This window comes from Apodemus sylvaticus, chromosome 9 (assembly GCF_947179515.1).
Source record: "Apodemus sylvaticus chromosome 9, mApoSyl1.1, whole genome shotgun sequence".
NCBI classification, from domain to species: Eukaryota; Metazoa; Chordata; class Mammalia; order Rodentia; family Muridae; genus Apodemus; species Apodemus sylvaticus.
Window position 1 is genome coordinate 42,663,363 of NC_067480.1, and position 18,506 is coordinate 42,681,868.

At 39.4% G+C, this 18,506-nt stretch overlaps 1 protein-coding gene across 1 annotated transcript in view; it reads right to left on the reverse strand.

The window, feature by feature from the left end:
- The window catches only part of Spag16 (sperm associated antigen 16), a 979,959-nt gene that overhangs the window by 275,773 nt on the left and 685,680 nt on the right, over nt 1-18,506 (reverse strand). The window contains exon 15 of the mRNA XM_052193590.1: nt 6,473-6,538. Within this exon, the coding sequence (XP_052049550.1) occupies nt 6,473-6,538 (66 nt within the window). The remainder of the gene's footprint in view (nt 1-6,472; nt 6,539-18,506) is intronic.

Consider the following 18,506-nt stretch of genomic DNA (forward strand, 5'->3'; position numbering starts at 1 on the left):
GCCAGTCATAGCCACCAGCTGGGCCTGCTGCTGCGTCCCACTGCCATCATGGTGGACAAGACCTGGGACCCCGGCTGCCTGCCCCGCACTGGCTTCCCTTCTGAGAACTGTAACATTTTGGCCATTTCCAGCTGGACCAGAGACCCATGAAACTGGGATTCAGGGTACAACAAGTAATCCATCCAGCTTGGCAGCATATGTATGAGGACATCTTTCCAATGTGTAGTACCAGAGGACCAGGATATTGGTGTCATATATTCTAATCTCATCACCGAGCAGATAGAGCCAAGCCTAATTGGTGAGTCACAGATCCAAGTGAGAGTTTTGTTTCAAAAAATAAGGTAAAGGGCTGCTGAGGAATGACACTCAAAGCTAACTTCTTGCCTCCACACTAAGGCACACACTCACACACACTCACACACACACACACACACACACACACACACACAAAGATTTATGGATTTTGAACAATAAGTTTTAGCAATAATATAAAGATGTTTCTAAAGAAAAAATCTAGAAGGGCATGACAAGAAAATAATATTAAAGAACAATGTCAGAACTTGTAGTTGGATTGTAGGAAGTCAATTAAAATAGCACATCAGCTCTTGAAAATAGGCAAAAAGCAAATACATCCATATGTAGATGTTTTGTAGAAACTCAAATAGAATGTGTTAAAGGTCTTACAATATGCAACAGTGAAAGGTCAAACATTATCTACAAAGGATCAATTGTTCCATGGTAAACAGTCTCCCCTTTGCAACAAGAGTGCCAGGAGAAAAATTGAACACTGGAATATAAAGAACATAATGGAATTATCAGACATGCAAAGACTCAGAATTTTACATTCTCCCAGATAGACAGTACTACCAGGAAATATTCTTCAGCAAAGAGAAATGGAATCCCAAAGGAAAAGGGAGAGTTTATATGTAGTCAAAGAGCTAAGATCATCTATTGGTATGTCTAATAAATACCAACTATTTGCATGGTCAATTTCTAGGAATGACTTACAGGCAAATAAAAATAACAAAAGAAATACAAAGAAGTCAACAGGCACTTTGAAGTGACTGAAGGAATTCCTGCCAAGTCAATCATAGGTTGATTTCCTGGAGAACTGTTCCCAGTGGAGATATCAGGTGACAGTACCGCCAATATCAGTTTCCTACTATACATGGTACACTCAAGTCAAGGTGCTCCATGGCTTCTCTTAATCTTTCATTACATTATATTTTCTGCATATTTTTTTAAAATAAATGACTACCTCCTTTCTTATGATTTGGCCTTGCTTTATAAAAAGGACATCTCATTTGTCATTTGTATGTAGGAGTGCTACTGATTATTTTGAGTTAATTGTACAGCCAGCTCTTTTGCTTAAGGTGTTCTTCAGCTATAGGCATTCCCTGGTAGAGCTTTTGGGGTCACTTATGCTTACTGTTATATCATCTGCACATAGTGATACTTTGACTTCTTCCTTTTCAATTTATATTCCCTTTATATTCTTTGTCTTGTTTCTCTAGTTAGAACTTCAATATTATATTTAATAGATGAGAAAGGACAGGGCTAATATAAAAAATGTATAAAAAACTCAAGAAACCAGTCATCAAAAAACTAAATAATACAATTAAAAATGGAGTACAGATCCAAATAGAATTCTCAAAAGACAAATCTCAAATGACTGAGATACACTTAAAGAAATGTTCAACATCCTTAGCCATTAGAGAAATGCAAACCAAAATGACTTTGAGAATCCATCTTACACCTATCAGAATGGTTAAAATCAAAAGCACAGGGACAGCTGGTGTGGTTATCTATAAGGGGAACATTCCTCCACTGCTGGTGAAAATGCAAACTTGTAGAGACCCATTGAAAATCAATATGACATTTTCTCAGAAAATTTGTAATGGATCTACTTCAAGACCCAGCTATACCACCTCGAAAGGATGCGGCATCCTACCACAAGGACACTTGCTCAACTATGTCTATAGTAAGTAGCATTATTCATTATAGCCAGAAACTAGAAACAGCCTAGATGTTCCTCAACTAAAGAATGAAAAAAGAGCTGGGCAGTGGTGGCACACACCTTTAATCCCAGCGCTTGGGAGGCAGAGGCAGGCAGATTTCTGAGTTCAAGGCCAGCCTGGTCTACAGAGTGAGTTCCAGGACAGCCAGGGCTACACAGAGAAACCCTGTCTTGAAAAAAACCAAAAAAAAAAAAAAAAAAAAAAAAAAAAAAAAAAAAAAAAAAAAAAAAAAAGAAAGAAAGAAAGAAAATGTGGTACAGTTACACAGTAAAGTATTACTCAGCTGTTAAAAACAATTACATCATGCAATTTGCAAGCAAATGGATGAAACTAGAAAATGTCATCCTGGGTGAGGTAATCCAGACCCAGAAAGAGAAACATGGTATGTAACTAACTTACAAATGGGCATTAATAGTATAGTACTCAAGTACTATCAAGTACCAAGGATAATCATGATGTAGTTCACAGACCCACAGAGGCTAAGTAATAAGGAAGGCATGTGTGTGTGTGTGTGTGTGTGTGTGTGTGTGTGTAATGAGGATCTCCATGGAAAGGAAAATTAGAACAGATTTTGCTAGTGGACTGGATGTTGGTAGTGTTGGAAACAAGAGAGACCAGGTCATGGAGGAGGGAAGGAGAAAATACTGGGAAAAATGATAGGAACTTGGAAGCATTTTGGGGGTGAGGTGGAAACCCAATTCAATGGAAACTGCACAGAATTTGCAAGAGTAACCCTAGCAAATACTCCAGTAATGGGTGGCCCAGAGCCTAAATCAGGCATCTTCTACAACAAGGCAAGGTGTCAAGTACAGGGAGATTGGGACCCCAACTCGGCCACAAAACCTTTGACCTGTAGCTTGTCCTGCCTGAAGAGTGTTCTGGGACCAGAGCTTGCAGAAGCAAAGAAACCAGAGAGACTTCATCCAGCAACTAACATAAGCAGATGCAGAGTGCCACAGTTAAACAGAAGATAGAGCTTGGGGAATCTTACTGAAGGGGAGGGGGGGAGAAAGAATTGGAGAAAGCAGTGGGGTCAGGGACACCCTGCAGTGACAGGGCCTACAGAATACAACTGATCAGGACTCATGAGAACTCAGAGATCAGGTGGTTTATGTATATGTTATGGCTGACTAGCTTGGTACTGTTCTGGGAATCCTAGCAGTGGAAGCAAGAGGCTGTCTCTGACTCATTTGCCTACTTGTGGAGCCCATTTCCTCCTACTGGGTTGCCTTGTTCAGCCTTGATGTGATGGTATATGCTTAGGTATGTCACTGGGAGGCCAGCTATTTTTTGAGGGGAAGGAGATAGGAAGTTGGGAAAGAGGCTAGGGGGAGGGAAGGAAATGGAAACTGTAGTAACATGTGGGAGAAGAGTAATTTAAAAAAGAATCACCTACAAATGTCATATATCATTTTATGTACTATGTAACAAGTTAAAAATCATAAATGAAATTATTTAATAAAATATTACATTTCAATGAAATATATGAAAAGGACTTAGTAAGAAAAACAAGGCACTTTCATATTTCCTTAAAAAATTTCATTACAGAATACTTTAAGAGGAGATAGATTTTAAATAAATACCTACTTGTAAGTGAGAAATCAGTCACCAATGAAGGCATTACAATTCTCCTAAACAATGACATTAAATTTGATTTGAATAGTTTTCAGGGCCATATGCATTCTATAAACTCTTTCTGTAAATATCTCCAATACTGTTGGCCCCAACTGTTAGACTTCAATGTCTGCTTACAGACATCAAACTGCAGAATTTTCCTAAAACTGTGCTTGTGTATACAATGAAATGCAATTTTAGCTATGAATGTAACATTGATGCCTTCTCTAGGGGCATAAAGCAATTAGCAAGGCTAATATGTAATTAAAATCTGTTTGTTGAATGTCTATGCGGTGTATATAAGGGTTGTTACCACTGCCTTGACCTATGCTTGTCTAAGTGTTAACACTGTCACTATGGCTCTGTGCTCTGTGCTCTCTGTAACCCAGCCTCCTGATCCTCCTCAACAGGTGTGTTACAGAAGATGCATTTGCAAAACAGTTAACAAGGTGCTGAAAAATTTCACCAGAAAATTTCAGCCCTCATAGTAAAACACCTTTTCTCCCTCTTCCCCTCTTCCTCTCTCCCTCTTTCCCTCTCCCCCTCCCTCTTTTCCTCTCTCCCTCTCCCCTCCCTCTTTCCGTTTCCCTCTCTCCCTCTCCCTCTCCCTCTCTCCCTCTTCTCCCCCTCCATCTCCCCCTCCTCCCTCTCTCTTTCATATCCAGATTGATGCTGCTCTTCTCCTCTCCTCTCCTCTCCTCCCAGTCCCCCCTCCCCCTCACCTTACCTTTCCCTCCTATTCTTCTCAGTAAAGGGGAAGCCTCCCATGGAGCCTTGCATATCAAGTTGTTGTAAATGTAGGCACATCTTACTCTACTGAGGCTAGCCTAGGCAGCCCAGTTAGGAGAAAGGGATCCAAAGTCAGGCAACTTGGTTAGAGGCAGCCCCTGTTCCTGTTTTAGGAGTCCCACGTGAAGACCGAGCTGCACATCTGTCACATATGTGCAGAGGGTCTAGATCCACCCCATTCATGCTCTCCAGTTGGCAGTTGAGTCTCTATAAGCACCTATGGGTCCTTGAATACTGACCGCCCCACAGCTCCCCAAGTTCCAATAAATGCTTGGCTGAAAACACCATTTCTTTGTACCTATAAATTCTCCTAGAAAAGCTCAATTAATGGGGAGTTTCCAGAAAATCTTTGAGACAGGTTTGGAGCAGTAATAAAGCAGTGCCTCTTTCTCCTGTGAGCAGTGTGTGCACCCAGAAAAACAGGCTACCCGCTCTGACTTCAGACACCTGCATTTCATATCCTCTGCCATTTGAAATGCATACAATTAATGGGTATCAGCTGGGGTGGCCAGTTTAGCAAATCTAATTTGGGTATTTTCAAATTTATTCCATTTACCATTCATAATGTTGAATGGTGGGTCTTTTTTCACCATGATATTGCTCACCAAAATAAAATGCCTGAATTACGAAATATAAAATTACTTCATTTCAACTTCTATTTAATTTTCCTTGAGCATGAGAAGGCTTAATAAAGTCTTAGCATAAATATCCTATATCATGTGGCCCATGGTGCTTAACTATCTCACTATTCCGTTAGAAATAAAATTTTACTTGGTAAGTAGGACAGATCCATAATATAATATTTTCAACTAATTGGCTCACTACAGTCATTTAAATGGACTGTTGTGTACAGAGACAAATCTGTTACAATCTAATTGTAGTGGCACACATCCTTAAAACTTTCAGGAGTGACAGGCACAGCTGCACAGTTTCAGCTGGAGCACTCAGCATTCCCTCAGAAGATAGAATTTTTAGAGAATGTTCTTTTCTTCTTTCTTAAAGAATCCCATCAGCAGGGTAGTAGCAGCATTCTGACTATGCTGTCATTTTGCGGTGCAAAGTGAACAATCTATCAGATTTCCTTTTTTGGCTAATTAGAAAAGAGGAGGAATATAGAATTAGGGGTTTTTTATTCTACCGGGAGCATAGAGATGAATTAAGATGTTAGATGTAATTAAATCATGGAGTTTGAGAGACTCGAGAGGTCATCTGTCTAGTCAAATTGCTTTCATCTGAGAAGGTCCAAACTTAAAGCATCCTCCTATGATGATTATCTGAGCTCTTTAAAGACATCGCCAATTAGCTTAGCAACTCAAAGCAATGCTTAACCATCCTTCTAGCTGAATACATCTAGCCATGAATAAAATGTTCTTACCAACTTGCATGTAGTAAACTGAAGAAACTCTGTTTTTTCCCCCACTGTTTTTTATTTACTACATTTCACTTTTGGCACTTTTACTTTCATTAAAGATTTTGCTTTCAGTAAAGATTTGAAGATGAAACCTTCTGCACAGCCATGGTGGCACTTACTGAAGCAAGAGAAATTATACATAAAATGGGAACTCTACTATATATATGTTTGAGGGCAGTCTGAGCTCTTCGCTTCGATATTAGTTCAAAGACAGACTGAGCCACAGAACTTTGATTAAAAGAACCAAGGTGATCTAGGCTATTTGTCTGTTGTATGCAAGACCCTGAATTTAGTCCCTAGAACTGCAAAGAGTTGGGGCAGCATCTATTCATTTACATTCTGAAGCCTATACTGGACAGGAGGCTCTGAGGAAGGTATACACTACAGCCTTCTTCCTATCTAATTCTTCTGCCTAGCATGTGTGTGTGTGTGTGTGTGTGTGTGTGTGTGTGTGAATTTGCAAGCTTTAAAGTTCTGCACCCATTGTCTATTTCAACACATTTCTCTATTCTTTACAGTTAATTCTTCGTTTGTTGTCCTCAGGTTATGAAGTATTCATTTTACCTTGGAAATTACTTTCATTAAAATTAATTTTGACATATGAAGAACCAGATGGATTCACTGAGAGAACTGAACTCACCCTAGGTGTGAAGGTGGCGTCATTGACAGAGTGCATGTGACCATACAGGGACTGCTCACATTTACCCTAGGAGAGAAAGCACAGATGAGTTTATTTAAGTCATGTTTAGTTCATCTACAAAAATTCCTTCCCAGGTCAGAAAATAGAATAATAGATGTGCCATCAAGTACCACTCAGAATGATGGAGGCAGGGCTTATGGGATATTTCACAGTATGGCTCTTTTTGCTAGAATTCTACTCTTCCTATTTGGTCCATGGAGCTGGTGGGAACTCTACCTGTGGCTCCCATGGTGAATCATTTAACAGATGGCATCCCCATCACTGCTGAGGCTGGAGGTGTGAGTCTACTTTTTTAAAATTATGAGATTGCAATGGAATTTCACATTTTCAAACATCAGTTTTTATATTGTTATTACCTGTATTAAATGCAATAGAAAATGTGTGATGGTGTTTTACACGATAAGCATTTATGTACCTGTGGCTGACAGACATGACTCTCCACTTACCTTACCTCCTCCACTCCACTTACCTTTACCTAACTAAAATTAAATGTGAAATCCTCCAAGCTTCAGTTTAAATGTTTTCAGGAAAGATGGACACACAGCACATGGGAGTGAGGAAGCTACAGATGGAGACTTGCATCTTAAAATTTATGTTCAAAGAAGAGTCTTGACTATATTTGCAAAATAGTATCTTTAGAAATGGGGAGATTACAGCTAATTATTTTTGGGAGATTCTTGTTATGAATTTTGAAATTCAGATCTCATTGAATAATTTATTCAACAAGTAGTTTCTCAATAACCAATATTGTTTGGCACAACTTTATGTGCCTTCTACCTTTGTTACAAAACAAAGTATATTGTCATGTTCCTATACCATGAGGAGACAGCTATTTTGTTTAAAAGGCAGAGAGTGTGTTTGCAGATAGCATTAGTTTGGCTGATACATATTGGGCCTCAGGAAATGACAGCACTGTGCAGGAGGGACCCACTCTGAAGCTCTGTTGAAGAAGTGCTCCCCAAAATAGTGCCATAAATCTTAGATCTTCCCCAAGGTCTCTTTGCCCAGGGAAGATTAAGGAATGACAGGAAGGAAGGGGAATGACATCATGTCAAGGAATCTCTTCTTACAGACTCTTTTCTGCTCTCCAACTCCAATATTATTTATCAATTCCTGTCTATCTCTGGGCCTAATCAATTTCTCCCAAAGTCATTGCTAGTCTTCTAAGTTTGCCCCAGCACCTACTCCTTCTTTCCTACATAGAAGGTATTTTACTTCCATCAGAAATTGATAGGTTAATAATTTTCTATGTTTTTTTTTCCTCCAGTTGCAGTATCTGTATTAGTTTAGTTCAGCAAACTTTCATAGGGCACAAAGGAAATTTTCCTTATTGCTCTATGGAGTTATTGGCAAATGTGATTAACAGAGTGACCCTTTTGGCCTTACCAAACAGTAAAGTCTATATGAAGTTATCTATCTGAAGTTAGTAGGGAGTCAGAGTAGACATCCTCTTTAGTTAGTGTTCCTTCTGCAGTGAAAGTCAGAGCAGAAGTTCCCAGGTGTGGAGAGTAAAGGCATGTTTCTGGAAGACCAAGGAAGGTCAGCATGGCTGACTGGGGATGAATAAGGGGGACAGAAGATCTTTTCTTGTTCAGTAACTTCAAGTCTTAAAAGACTGAAAAGGGAGAAAGGCTACAGAATAAAACATCAAAGGCAGATTCTTGGGTGCTCCTTCATGTTATTGGGCAATTCTTGTGCTCTCCTAAGCTGGGCAATGTTAGAAGCCCTTTGTCATGATGTTGCAGTTAGGGCTCGTGGCTACCACTGCACTCGGCAATTTAAACTTTCAATGTCTCTTTACAGAATCAATTCAAACTACTAATCCATGCTCACAGGACTCGGAATTTTCCACACATAAATTGGAAGTTCATAGAAGAGCACACAGAAGTGAGTTCATAGTCTCTGAGGGTCTGCCCCCGACTTTGTTATTCTGATCCAGTTTCTTCATGCTGTTGCCCTAAATCAGTTATGCCAAGGAACACAAATCATCCCAATTCCCAAAGTAGAAATAAATTACTCACAAAGTCAAACAGGCTGAGTACAAGGTGTTATAATCACTACTACATGTATTTATAGACTTTTCAACTCCATTTTCTTTGAAAATGACTATAGGGTAATATAATATTATACTTGTACAATGAATGTTAAACATTATTACAAAGTTTTATGTTGGAAGATTTTTCTTCAAAACCTTTTTTTTGTCTGCTTCCAACTTGAGAATCTCTAAATTATTTGATTAATTGGTAGGAAGAATGTATTTTCTGGATTCAAATCCTGAGTGCCAAGTTTTAATTCAAAGGTGAGTCTCTGAGGTTTTCCTGAATAGCCCTGGAAGGACCTGTTATAATGGAAATGCTGACTGACCACATTTGTGCCGCTATAACAAAACCTGACTTGAAGATAAATGTTTCATGAATTAAGAAAAGCTTAAAAAGTGTTTCTATTGAGCTTTGTTCCCAAGATAAAAGTGAATCTACTCTTTTTGAGGCAGAGAGAGTATGTGGGTTACTAATATTCTAGTCTGCAAACAGTCTTAATCAAAAGCAATATCCAAAATGGTATGTTGAAATGTGGAAAAACTTCTCTGATGAATTCTTGCCAAAATTGTTTTTGTTCAAAGGAACTGAAAAAAAGTAAAAAAAGAGGCTTTTTTTTTAAAACAACCATGTGACCTATGCATACTGTTTGGGCATCTGATTCACCCACACAGAGAAGCTGTGTGGAGGGAGGGTTCTGTCTGCAGCACTGAGACAGGGAACGCTGATCCTGGATTTCTGAATCTGGCATGCAATAGCAGTCTGATGTTAAATAGTTTTACCTCACCAAGCCTAGTTGCCTATTGAGTGCACTGAAGTAACAGTACTTAACCTTTGGTTCTGTTTCTAGGAACGAGCTAATGCTGAATTGAAATTCATTGTACTCCCTATCACAAAGTAAGAGCTGAACAAATATTTGTACTTAAGATAGAAAGATGGCTCAGAGGGTGACGGTACTTCCTACTCTTACAGAGAACCTGAATATGACTCCTGGCACCTACACTGGGAGGTTCACCACTGCTTCGAACTCAAATTCCAGGGATACAATGCCCTCTTCTGGCCTCTAAAACACTTGTGCACAGATGGTGCACTTGTAGACAATCGGGCAAATATAAATGCATGCTGTCTTAGAGCTTTGTTGCAGGATATTTCATTAAATTGTAACTCCAAGACTGTGAACTGAAAAAAGCTTGTTGTAGGATGTCTCAGGCCTAGCACATACCTATAACCCAAGAGCTTTCTGTTTACTGTAAACAAGTACTGTGCTATGCCTCAGCCTTAGGACACACCTTTTAGTCCTAGAGCTAAATAAAGTCAACCCTAGGACAGGAGGCAGAGCAAGTGACCAGCTGACAGGAAGTGAGCTTAGGTAAACAGAAAGCAGGAATATTGAGTTGGAAGGTATTTAAGACAGTATGGAGAAGGAGAAAAAACTTTTTCCTTCTAGGACATCAGTGGAGTAGGAAAGTCAGTTGGGTGCTTTCTCTGGCTCTGAGCTAGAAGGCTCTCACCCTAACATCTGTCTCCTGAGTCTTCATTGGTAAAACTGAGCAGCTAGGATTTTGTTTTTAGAACAACAGAGCTTCTGTTGTCATGATAAAACCATGACCAGAAGCAACTTGTGGAGGAAAGTTGTATTTCAGCTTACAACTTTCAGGAGACCCTGCATTACTAAGGCAGGAAGTGCTATGGAGGAGTGCTCCTTACTGGCTTGCTCTTTATGGTTTTTCCTACCTGCTTTCTCATACCATTCAGAACCAGCAGCCCTGGAATGGCACTGCCTACCATGAGCTAGACACTCCCACATCAATCACAGGTCAATAATATGCTACCCAGTCTTGCCTACAATCCAATCTTATAGAAGCATGTTTTCAACTGAGATTCCCTCTTGCAGTTGAGCATGTCTTGAATCAAGTTGAAGTAAATAAACAAATAGAACACATGCATACCAGAGATATCTGACTGCTGAAGTACTCCAGATGGACATCTCTACCCTTCTCTCTGTTGAACTTTTTTTTTTCTGTTAAACTTTTAAAAGAGGCTATCTGTGTAGTCTGAACTGTGGCCTCCAGTTTGCTCCCCTTGAGTCACTGGTCTGTTCGATGGTCTATTACACACTAACAACATCCCCTTGGAAGATATCTTCAGGATTCAGAGAACAATAGAAGAGTGAGACGGATAAATGGTCACTCCTGTGTCCTTCAGCTCAACTACTGTTCTGTCAGTAATGCAAACTCCATCTTTCTGTTGTATCTTTTCCTGTGTCTAAAGCATACACTATATGTAGTACTGTCCTCTTGATCTTTTGGACCTAGGGATAGTGATGGATTCTTATCATTGAGTGTTCTGAACCCTGTTCACTGTTCTTATGATACCTGTTACCAAGGGTAACCAATCTGGTACAGTCTTGAGAGTAATGTGCAAAAGAAGGGCAACTCTGCTGATTATCTATCCCTCAGCAAAACATTTCTTCATAATGGATACACATGACATCTCTCTCTCTCTCTCTCTCTCTCTCTCTCTCTCTCTCTCACACACACACACACACACACACACATCACACACACACACACACACACACACACACACACACACACACACACACAAAGACCACCAGAAACCTGTGCATATGACCACCATCTACACCCTCCCTCACCTTCATCCCCACATGCCATGCAGTGCCTCTCCCATTCTCTGTTCACCTCTTGTCCCTCTCCATGTGGATTCCCTAGTAGGGGACAGCACTCTATGAGTTTCCTCATTAGATTCTTTCTTCACTCTTATTCCACTCATCACACATTCTTCTCACACATGGTATGGAACCAGGAAAGCCTGAATTAGATATGGCAATCCTCCTATGTCTAGCCATTCCCCAAATTATGACCTAAGACCAAATTCCAACTGTTTTGTTTCCTAACATCTCAATTCTTCATAGTCATTGGCTCCTGACTTCTAATCTTATCATAGACTTTCGTGTTCTTCTTGTTAATTAGCTCTGACTTTGAGTATTTTATTCATTGCCTGAGTGTTCTAAATATAGCACTAACAGGTAAGGTTAAAGAATGACTGAATAACAACATTGGCCTTTGGAGAGACTTCTGAGCATCTCACCTGTGCTAAGTATGTGTCCAGAGCTTACAAGCCCAGATGCTTTCCTTTTCATTTCTGGAGTCAGTTTGCATTTCAGTGCAAGGGTTTGTTTAGTATGTCTCTTTAGTTTCTTGAGTAGTGTCTTCCTATCTCTTCTCTGTCCTTGTAATTATCCCCATATCTATCTATCTATCTATCTATCTATCTATCTATCTATCTATCTATCTGCATATCACTCATTCCCACCGCATCCCTGTCCCTTAACTCTCTCAATCTTCCTTATTCGAATTCTTCTCCTCTCTCACCCTCCATTGCTCCTCTTCCCATCTTCTTTTCCCACCTCCTAACTTTCTTTTTCTTTCTCTCTTGTTCTCTTTAGTCTGTTACTTTATTTAAAAAGTTTACTAATAAACTGATTAATTAGGTTCATAGCAGTGGAATTATTCTTGGTGTGTAGGTATCACTTTAAGTGTCCCTTTCTCTTCATGAAAAAAACAAAACAACAAAACCCCCAAAACTCAACAACCCTATTGTGTCTTGACCATATAACTGTGATCTTCTTTACTGGGAGAATATATGAATCAGGAAGGCAAAAAATTCAATTAATAGAACGTTGAAAACATGATAACAGGCCTTCAATTTATGGTGTAAAAAATGCAATGAAAAATGAAGAAATCACAGAGGCCAGGTCCTATGTGGTACTTGTCTCAGTGCACATTAGGGAAAGAAGATGACTTTAGGTCAGAAATTTGAGGACACTAAGCCTAGGCAATGCCATAAACTCTTTAGGAAAGAAAAATGTCTTAGTCAGGATTTCTATTCCTGCACAAACATCATGGCCAAGAAGCAAGAAGGGGAAAAAAGGATTTATTCAGATTACATTTCTCCATTGCTGTCATCACCAAAGGAAGTCAGGACTGGAACTCAAACAGGTCAGGAAGCAGGGACTGATGCAGAGGCCATGGAGGGATGTTACTTACTGGCTTGCTTTCCCTGGCTTGCTCAGCTTGCTTTCTTATAGAACCCAAGACTACCAGCCCAGGGATGGCACCACTCACAATGGCGCCCTCCTCCATTGATCACTAATTGAGAAAATGCCTTGCAGCTGGATCTCATGGAGGCATTTCCTAAATAGAGGCTCCTTTCTCTGTGGTAACTCCAGCTTGTGTCAAGTTGACACACACAACCAGCCAGTACAAAAAGGAAAGGAGAAATAAGGAATCTGATGAAACCGGTCACAGATTTTTAGGTGAAAAAGAAATCGACTTTCCAGCTCAACATCTGATGGAAGAGAAAGCTCATTGGCTATTGGCAGACATGGCTAAGATCATTGTGAACCTGGGGCAGCTGTTCTCCTCCATGCTCTACATCCAATCATAAGTGAGAAGAGTCATTAAAACATGAAGCTATCACACTCTTCTTCCTGATTTTTCAAAAAAAAAACAAAAACAAAAAAAAAACAGTTCTAGAATGCTCCAGCCTTTGCTTTCTGTTTCTCTGGTTCTAGTTTTTTCATCTAAACACAATGTGTCCTCATCTTTATTCCACATTCACATTCACCTCAAATGCAACCTGACATTTCATATCTAGTATTCTCTTATACTATTCCCTCACATTTGCAGATAGCCTTTCATGAGATTGATCTCTATCTTTTGGGCACAGCATCGGGGTCCAACTTGTCCATGAAACTAAGTTATGCCTATCCCACTGTAATATAAATCTTGAGGATACCACATAATCCTTTAACAAATTTCTCCATTTAATAGAGAATAGTAGAGTTAATCCCTAAGTGGTGGGAAACAGAAAGCAGAAAGAGGCTGCATTTCTGAGTAGCCACAAGAGACAAGGCATCAACGGGGATCTTCCTGCTGGTTAGCCTGTAAATGAGAAGCCAGTTTCTACTGTGTCAAGCTCTGAGATTTGAAAAGTCAACTTCCAACTGATGTCAATCTGCAATAAACAAATCACCTTGCTATTACTCACCATTAAGTAAAATGACTCATGGTTAATTCCAGCTGTCACTGAAGCCCCAGCAGAGAAACATATCTCTTCTGTTATCTCTATCTTTCCCAAGGCTTAAGAGAGTTTTTGTAGAATTTGATAAAGAGAAACAGATACTCATCAATGAGTAAGCAAGTTGACATGGAGATCTTAAATGAAAACTGAAAGACAACAACGAAAACCAAAACATCCTCCCTGCTATTTAAATTCACTACCACCAGTCTGACAGGAATTAAATTGGTGTCCAGTCTGATTCCCCTACCTTTGCTGCAAGATGCTTTGAGCTCAAGAGTCTATTTGCACATGGATGCTGCCCTTCACTCTTAAAACTTTAATCAATTGTAAGACAGTGAAGACTTCAGCTGGAAGAGAAGCTGCCCATTTACTATTTGTTATGACTCTAAAGTGTTGTGCGAAGAGCACAATCCTGTGAGATGGATGCTATTATATGTCTTATTTGAGAGAGAAGCAAATAGGCATTGAACCCATGCCAAGAGATTAAAGAAAGTCGGATGCAAGGTAGTAACCTCATTTTTTGTCTAATTCTACAGTCGCTTACCCCTATGTGGGCAAGAAAATTAAATGACTGGAGAATAAATAACAACACAGAGACTCAGTCGTGTTCTACCATCCTCATTATTTTAACTTTTGTTCTTTGGAGCAGTACCCTCTAGGGGTCACTTTCCCTTTCAGCAGGGCTCAGCAGCACACATGATGGTAACTTTCTTTTTTTTTTTCTTTTTTTTTATTATTCGATATATTTTTTATTTACATTTCAAATGATTTCCCCTTTGCTAGCCCTCCACTCCCCGAAAGTCCCGTAAGACCCCTTCTCTCCCCCTGTCCTCCCACCCACCCCTTCCCACTTCCCCGTTCTGGTTTTGCCGAATACTGCTTCACTGAGTCTTTCCAGAACAAGGGGCCACTCCACTCCTCCTTTCTTCTTGTACCTCATTTGATGTGTGGATTATGTTTTGGGTATTCCAGTTTTCTAGGTTAATATCCACTTATTAGTGAGTGCATACCATGATTCACCTTTTGAGTCTGGGTTACCTCACTTAGTATGATGTTCTCTAGCTCCATCCATTTGCCTAAGAATTTCATGAATTCATTGTTTCTAATGGCTGAATAGTACTCCATTGTGTAGATATACCACATTTCCTCTTTCTCCACACCCTCTCCAACACCTGCTGTCTCCTGAATTTTTAATCTTAGCCATTCTGACTGGTATAAGATGAAATCTTAGGGTTGTTTTGATTTGCATTTCCCTAATGACTAATGAAGTTGAGCACTTTTTAATTTTTTTGGGTCACGTAGGTAGACTATCATGTCATCTGCAAATAATGATAGTTAGACTTCTTCCTTTCCAATTTGTATCCCATTCACCTCCTTATATTGTCGAATTGCCCAAGCTAGTACCTCAAGTACAATATTGAAAAGATAAGGAGAAAGGGGGCAGCCTTGTCTGGTCCCTGATTTCAGTGGGATTGCTTTAAGTTTCTCTCCATTTAGTTTGATGCTGGCTACCGGTTTGCTGTATATTGCTTTTACTATGTTTAGGTATGGGCCTTGAATTCCTGTTCTCTCCAAGACTTTAAGCATGAAAGGATGCTGAATTTTGTCAAGTGCTTTTTCAGCATCCAATGAAATGACCGTGTGGTTTTTTTCTTTGAGTTTGTTTATGTAGTGGATTGCATTGATGGATTTCTGTATATTGAACCAACCCTGCATTCCCGGGATAAAGCCTACTTGATCATAGTGGATGATCGTTTTGATGTGTTCTTGGATTCGGTTGGCAAGAATTTTATTGAGTATTTTTGCATCTATGTTCATAAGGGAAATTCGTCTGAAGTTCTCTTTCTTTGTTGGATCTTTGTGTGGTTTTGGTATCAGCGTAATTGTGGCTTCGTAGAAGGAATTGGGTAGTGTTCCTTCTGTTTCTATTTTGTGGAATAGTTTGAAGAGTATTGGTGTTAACTCTTCTTTGAAGGTCTGATAGAATTCTGCACTGAAACCATCTGGTCCTGTGCTTTTTTTGGTTGGAAGACTTTCTATGACTCCTTCTATTTTTTTAGGCATTATGGGACTGTTTAGATGGTCTAGTTGGTCCTGATTTAATTTTGGTATTTGGTATCTGTCAAGGAAATTGTCCATTTCCTCCAGATTCTCCAGTTGTATTGAGTACAGGCTCTTGTAGTAGGATCTGATGATTTTTTGGATTTCCTCAGTTTCCGTTGTTATATCTCCCTGTTCAGTTCTAAGTTTGTTAATTTGGATACTTTCTCTGTGCCCTTTGGTCAGTCTGGCTAAGGGTTTATCTATCTTGTTGATTTTCTCAAAGAACCAGCTCCTGGTTTTGTTGATTTTTGTATGGTTCTCTTTGTTTCTACTTGTTTGATTTCGGCCCTGAGTTTGATGATTTCCTGCCTTCTACTCCTCCTGGGTGAAATAGCTTCTTTTTGTTCTAGGGCTTTCAGGTGTGTCATTAAGCTGGTAATGTATGCTCTCTCCATTTTCTTTATGGAGGCACTCAGGGCTATGAGTTTTCCTCTTAGCACTGCTTTCATTGTGTCCCATAGATTTGGGTATGTTGTGTCTTCATTTTCATTGTGTTCTAAAAAGTCTTTAATTTCTTTCTTTATTTCTTCCTTGACCAAGATATCATTGAGTAAAGTATTGTTCAGTTACCATGTGTATGTGCGTTTTCTGTTGTTTTTGTTGCTAATGAAGACCACTTTTACTCCATAGTGATCTGATAGGAGGCATGGGATTAGTTCGATCTTCTTATATTTGTTGAGGTCTGTCTTGTGACCAATTATATGGTTGATTTTGGAGAAGGTACCATGAGGTGCTGAGAAAAAGGTATATTCTTTTGTTTTAGGATAGAATGTTCTATATATATCTGTTAAATCTAATTGGTCCAAAGCTTCAATTAGTTTCATTGTGTCCCTGTTCAGTTTCTGTTTTCCTGATTGGTCCATTGAGGAAAGTGCAGTGTTGAAGTCACCCACAATTATTGTGTTAGGTGCAATGTGTGCTTTGAGTTTTAATAAAGTTTCTTTTACGAAAGAGGGTGCACTTGCATTTGGAGCATAGATGTTCAGGATTGAGAGTTCTTCTTGTTGTATTTTTCCTTTGACCAGCAAGAAGTGTCCCTCAGAGTCTCTTTTGATGACTTTGGGTTGAAAGTCAATTTTATGTGATATTAAAATGGCTACTCCAGTTTGTTTCCTGAGACCATTTTCTTGTAAAATTGTCTTCCAGCCTTTTACTCTAAGGTAGTGTTTGTCTTTGACCCTGAGGTGTGTTTCCTGTAAGCAGCAAAATGTAGGGTCCTGTTTACGTATCCAGTCAGTTAGTCTGTGTCTTTATTGGGGCATTAAGTCCATTGATGTTAAGAGATATTAAGAAATAGTGATTGTAACTTCCTGTCATTTTTGACGTTATTTTTTAAATTTGATTGCTTAAATTCTTTTGGGTTTGATGAAAGATTACTATCTTGCTTTTTCCAGGGTGAAGTTTCCCTCCTTGTATTGGAGTTTTCCTCCTATTATCCTTTGTAGGGCTGGGTTTGTGGATAGATATTGGGTAAACTTGGTTTTGTCATGAAATATCTTAGTTTCTCCATCTATGGTGATTGAGAGTTTTGCTGGATATAGTAGTTTTGGCTGGCATTTGTGTTCTCTTAGAGTCTGCATGAGATCTGCCCAGGACCTTCTAGCCTTCATAGTCTCAGGTGAAATGTCTGCTGTGATTCTGATAGGTCTTCCTTTATATGTTACTTGGCCTTTTTCTCTTACTGCCTTTAATATTCTTTCTTTGTTTAGAACATTTGGTGTTTTGATTATTATGTGATGGGAAGTATTTCTGTTCTGGTCCAGTCTGTTTGGAGTTCTGTAGGCTTCTTGTATATTCATGGGCATCTCTCTCTTTAGGTTAGGGAAGTTTTCTTCCATAATTTTATTGAAGTTATTTGCTGGCCCTTTAAGTTGTAAATCTTCACTCTCATCTATGCCTATAATCCTTAGGTTTGGTCTTTTCATTGTGTCCTGGATTTCCTGGATATTTTGGGTTACAAGCTTTTTGCATTTTGCATTTTCTTTAACTGTTGAGTCCATGGTTTCTATGGAATCTTCAGCATCTGAGATTCTTTCTTCTATCTTTTGTATTCTGTTGTTGATATTTGCATCTCCGTCCCCTGGTTTCTTCCCAAGGCTTTCTATCTCCAAAGTTGTCTCCCTTTGAGTTTTCTTAGTTGTTTCTTCTTCTGATTTTAGATCCTAGATGGTTTTGCTTAGTTCCTTCACTTGCTTGTTTGTGCTTTCCTGTAATTCTTTAAGATATTTTTGTGTTTCCTCTTTCATGACCTCAGCCTGTTGACCAAAGTTCTCCTGTATTTCTTTAAGTGTTTTTTGAGTTTCCTCCTTATTGGCTTTTGTATTCTCCTGAATTTCTTTCAATGATTTTTGTGTTTCCCTTGCAAGGGCTTCTAACTTTTGATCCATTTTCTCCTGAATTTCTTTAAGTATGTCCTTCATGTGTTCCTGTACCAGCATCATGACCAGTGATTTTAAATCCAAATCTTGTTTTACTGGTGTGATGGGGTATCCAGGACATGCTGGTAGAGAAGAATTGGGTTCAGATGTTGCCATATTGCCTTGATTTCTGTTAGTGACGTTCCTGCCTTTGCATTTTGCCATCTAGTTCTCACTGGTGTTACTTGGTCTTGTCAATGCTGGACTCACCATTGCAAGCTGCCCCTTCCCAGGTGGCCTCTGGTGCACAGCTTACCTCCTGCACTGCCTGGAGACAGGGTGCTGTTGCCCAGGCTGTTCAGCTCCTGCAGC